General features: G+C 46.1%; 1 protein-coding gene across 2 annotated transcripts in view; it reads right to left on the bottom strand.

The window, feature by feature from the left end:
• The window catches only part of INSR (insulin receptor), a 146,565-nt gene that overhangs the window by 33,566 nt on the left and 108,799 nt on the right, over positions 1-4,200 (bottom strand). Inside the window, exon 11 of one of the 2 annotated variants that reach the window (XM_010828303.1) lies at positions 3,249-3,284. The exons of the other annotated variant lie outside the window; for it this stretch is intronic. Within the exon in view, the coding sequence (XP_010826605.1) occupies positions 3,249-3,284 (36 nt within the window). The remainder of the gene's footprint in view (positions 1-3,248; positions 3,285-4,200) is intronic. 2 annotated transcript variants of the gene reach the window in all.

Raw genomic sequence — 4,200 nt, 5'->3', positions numbered from 1 at the left:
CAAAATAAAGTCTCTCACTGTTTCCATTGTTTCCCCATCTATTTGCCATGAAGTGATAGGACCAGAAGCCATGATCTTAGTTTTCTGAATGTTGAGTTTTAAGCCAACTTTTTCACTCTCCTCTTTCACTTTCATCAAGAGGCTCTTTAGTTCTTCTTCACTTTCTGCCATAAGGGTGGTGTCATCTGCATATCTGAGGTTATTGATATTTCTCCCAGCAATCTTGATTTCAGCTTCTTTAGGTTAGTAATTTAAAAAATCTTAGTTCCCCAGCCAGGGATTGAAGCCTCATCACCTGCAGTGGAAGCACAGGATCTTAACCACTGGACACCCAGGGAACCACCTCCCCCCATAATTTTTAATAAATGTTATTTAATGAGATTATTATGACTTTCCTTATTGAATCTCTTGATGAATTAGATTCTACTATCAGAACACCTGATCTTGAACCATCCTTGAACTCATGAGATTGATGGTATTGCCAGCACAGTGCTTTGTTTAGGACATTTGGATCTAAAATCCCATATTAGGTGGTCCTGGGGTTTTCTTTCAATGTAGCATCTTCATCAGGTTCTGCTAAGGGATGTTGTTTTACAAAATGAATTGGGAAGATTTCCATATATTTCTATGCTCTGAAAGTTTCTGAAAATAGTTTCTCTTTGAGAGTGTGAAAGGACGCATCTATAAAACTCTCCAAACCTGGGGCCTTTTTGTGAAGAAATTCTTTGACACATTTTTTTTCCAGTCTTTACCCAAGGTTGTTAGGATAGTTAATCTTTCTGCTGCTTCCTGAATTAGCTTAGACAAGTTAAAATTTTCACCTCTCTGAAAGTTTCAAATTGAACAGCTCATGGTTATCCAGAGAATTTACCACAAATTTAGCTATATTAATTTTCCCTCCCTCCCTAACACATTATATTTTACATTTTATAGTTTTTTCTTAATTTACAAAAAATCATTTAAGTCTACTAATTTACAACAAAGTCCAGGTTTGGCAATATTCTACAAGTGAAGGTATGTGATGGTCATGTCTCTGATATTTTCCAAATGGATCTTTTTTTTTTTGCTGCACTGTGCAGCGTGCATGGGATCCTAGCTCCAAGATCAGGGATCAAACCCAGGCCTCCCTGCACTGGAAGCATGGAATCTTAACCACTGGACCACCAAGGAAGTCCCTCCAAATGCATTTTAATGAAAATTTCCATTTCAACTTCCACCCAATAGAAATCTAAGTGACCCACTTTTAATCACCAGGAAGTAGAGTTTTCTGTTCGAGCTTTTGAAATTTACCTTTAGTTTTTGTTGCGTTGTCATCAGCAAAAACAAACCTTACTTTGGGGGTACTCACTAAGATTTTCTTTGTGGTCCTTTTGTCTGAAAAGACCATTGACATTCCTGAATGGAAACCAAAGCTAGTAAGCCAAAGATACACCCATGCTAGCAAGATTCAAAACATTTCTATACAAGCACAGATGAGCCTTCCAGAAATGATGGAGACCCTGGGGTCTCATGAATAACTACTGAAAAATTGATTATCTAATAAAAAAGAATCATAAATGGCCTCTAACAGGCCAAATATGCATACACCAAAAGGATTATATCCAATAGGACAAGACCACCGTGGTCACAGAAGACCCCCATGATTGGATCAAGGTCTCACATTTCTAGATCTTTGTGTGTGGGTGTGTGCCTTGAACGCTCAGGTGTGTCTGATTCTTCAGACCCTTTGGAATTTTAGCCCTCCAGGCTCCAGTCTGTGGGATTTTCCAGGCAAGAATACCGGAATGGGTTGCCATTTCCTCCTGCAGGGGATCTTCCCCTCCCAGGAATGGAACCCTCATCTCCTGTCTCCCGCATTGCGGGTGGATTCTTTAGCCGCTCAACCATTGTGCTACAGTCGTGTCTGACTTTTTGCAACTCCATCAACTGTGGCCTGCTACGCTCCTCTGTCCACGGTATTTTCCAGGCAAGAATACTGGAGTGGGTTGCCATTTCTTGCTCCAAGGGATCTTCCCCACCCAGGGATTGAACCTGGGTCTCCTGCATCGCAGGCGGATTCTTTACCATTTGAGCCATCAGAGAAGCCCAGATCTTTCTTTACTACAGATTATATTCCAAATAGCCACTAGAGGGCAGACTGGGGCCGAACATTGCCTGAAAATAAACCCTCCCTTGGAAGAATAAAATCGTTCTCACAGCTCTCTTACCCTGCCTTTCCAGTCTCCCCTCCTGTTCTTCCCAAGAGTCCAGGATTCTTTCCACCGACTTCCCCTTCGCCACGTTCTCTCTGCCTGTCCTCTCCTCCAGGACACCCCCTCATCCTTCAATCCTCTCTCTCTCTTTTAAATTGAGGCGTGCTGTAATTAGTCACTCAGTCGGGTCTGACCCTTTGCAACTCCATGAACTGTGGCCCACCAGGCTCCTCTGTCCATGGGATTCTCCAGGCAAGAATACTGGAGTGGGTAGCCATTCTCTTTTTTCAGGGGATCTTCCCATCTCAGGGATCAAAACCAGGTCTCTCGCACTGTAGGCAGATTCTTTACCGTCTGAGCTACAGGGAAGCCCATAAATCCTGGAGTGGGTAGCCTATCCCTTCTCCAGCGGAATCTTCCCGACCCAGTAATCGAACCGGGATCTTCTGCATTGCAGGCAGATTCTTTACCATCTGAGCCACCAGGGTTTCCTCACATTGAGGCATAGTTGACTGTCTAAGACACACGTCAAAGGGGAGCATCCCTGACTGTCCTCGGCGGATACAAGGACACAGCACACCTGTGCTCAGGCCTGCCGCCATCCCGCACTAGTCACCCCAGATAAAAAAACGTTCCACTCCCGGATAAGCTTTCCCCACTACCTGCTGCTAAGTGGTTTCGACTGGCTGAGTGTCCAGCACAGTTCTGCACAAACGGTGGGCTTGATAAATAAATGTGTCAGGGCATGGAGGAAAATTGGGCAGCATCTTAGAAGCGCCCTAGGAAGTACACCCTTGATCCTATGTTTTAGTAGGAGTGTGTTAGTTAGGATACCCCCCACCAATCATGCCCAGGTTCCATTTCAGGGTGAAGGCGTGTAACGTGTGAATTTGTGAAGCGCCCCCTCTCGGCAGAACAACGCGATTCATGCATCAAACCACAGAAGGCCCCCGGGGATCTCAAAGGGGCTCAACATGCTTCCTGCCCCGCGGGCCCAGTGGCCCTGCACTGTGCAGCCACCAGGGGCCACGCGGACGTCCCACAGGTGAGTCATACCTAGCGTCCTCGGCAACAGGGCCTGAAGATGATTTTCTGTGAAAACAAAACCAGCCGCTTTGAGGACAGACAGAACTTCTTCAGACAGACCTCTTGCTTCTGACACCCTGTGCCAGCAGCCCAAGGGCGCTTGCCCCAGACCATGGGCCACTTGTTCCCATCACTTGAACCACATCTTCCCCAGCAGGTGTGTGGGACACAGCAAGCAGTTGGGAGGAGGGAGTCAAGAAAACACCCCTGAGACCTGGTCATCTGGGGTCATCTGGGGTTCCCATGAGATATCAAACGTAACACTACTTTTTTCTTTTGGGTCATGCCATGGCTTCCCCTGTGGCTCAGTGCTAAAGAATCCATCTACAATGCAGGAGATGCAGGTTCGATCCCTGCGTGAGGAAGATCCCCTGGAGGAGGGCAAGGCAACCCACTCCAGTATTCTAGCCTGGAGAATCCCCTGGACAGAAGAGCCTGGTGGGCTACAGTCCATGGGGTCGCAAAGAGTCAGACACGACTGAAGCACACAAGCACGCAGCATGTGGGATCTTCCCTGACCAGGGATTGAACTCGTGTCCCCTGTATTGGAAGCGAAGAGTCTTAATCACTGGGCCACCAGGGAAGTCCAAACTAGTTTTAAACCTTATGACTGACTCGGCCACTATCCTTAAGTCTGGTGGAGTTTTAATGGGTGAAACAATAACTGTCTCCACACCTGGGCTGTGCCATTTAGTGCTTTTTTGGACTCAGGGTCAGATAAGAATACATGAAAGAGAAAAGAAACGTTATATATGGACAGTTCTAATGGAGCCTCTAGCAGGAGCAATGCTAAGCCTCTGAAGAGACCCACTTTCGAATCTTGTTTTATCTCAGTGCAACCTCTGGGGGCGGGAGGTTGATCCACTTTGGAAATAACCAATTGTATTGGACACTTCTGGGTAGCTCTGGTGAAGTCTGTTAG

This window comes from Bison bison, unplaced genomic scaffold (assembly GCF_000754665.1).
Source record: "Bison bison bison isolate TAMUID 2011002044 unplaced genomic scaffold, Bison_UMD1.0 scf7180017864492, whole genome shotgun sequence".
Lineage (NCBI taxonomy): Eukaryota > Metazoa > Chordata > Mammalia > Artiodactyla > Bovidae > Bison > Bison bison.
Note: the sequence above shows the minus strand (reverse complement) of the source record. Positions and strands in the feature narration are given on the sequence as shown.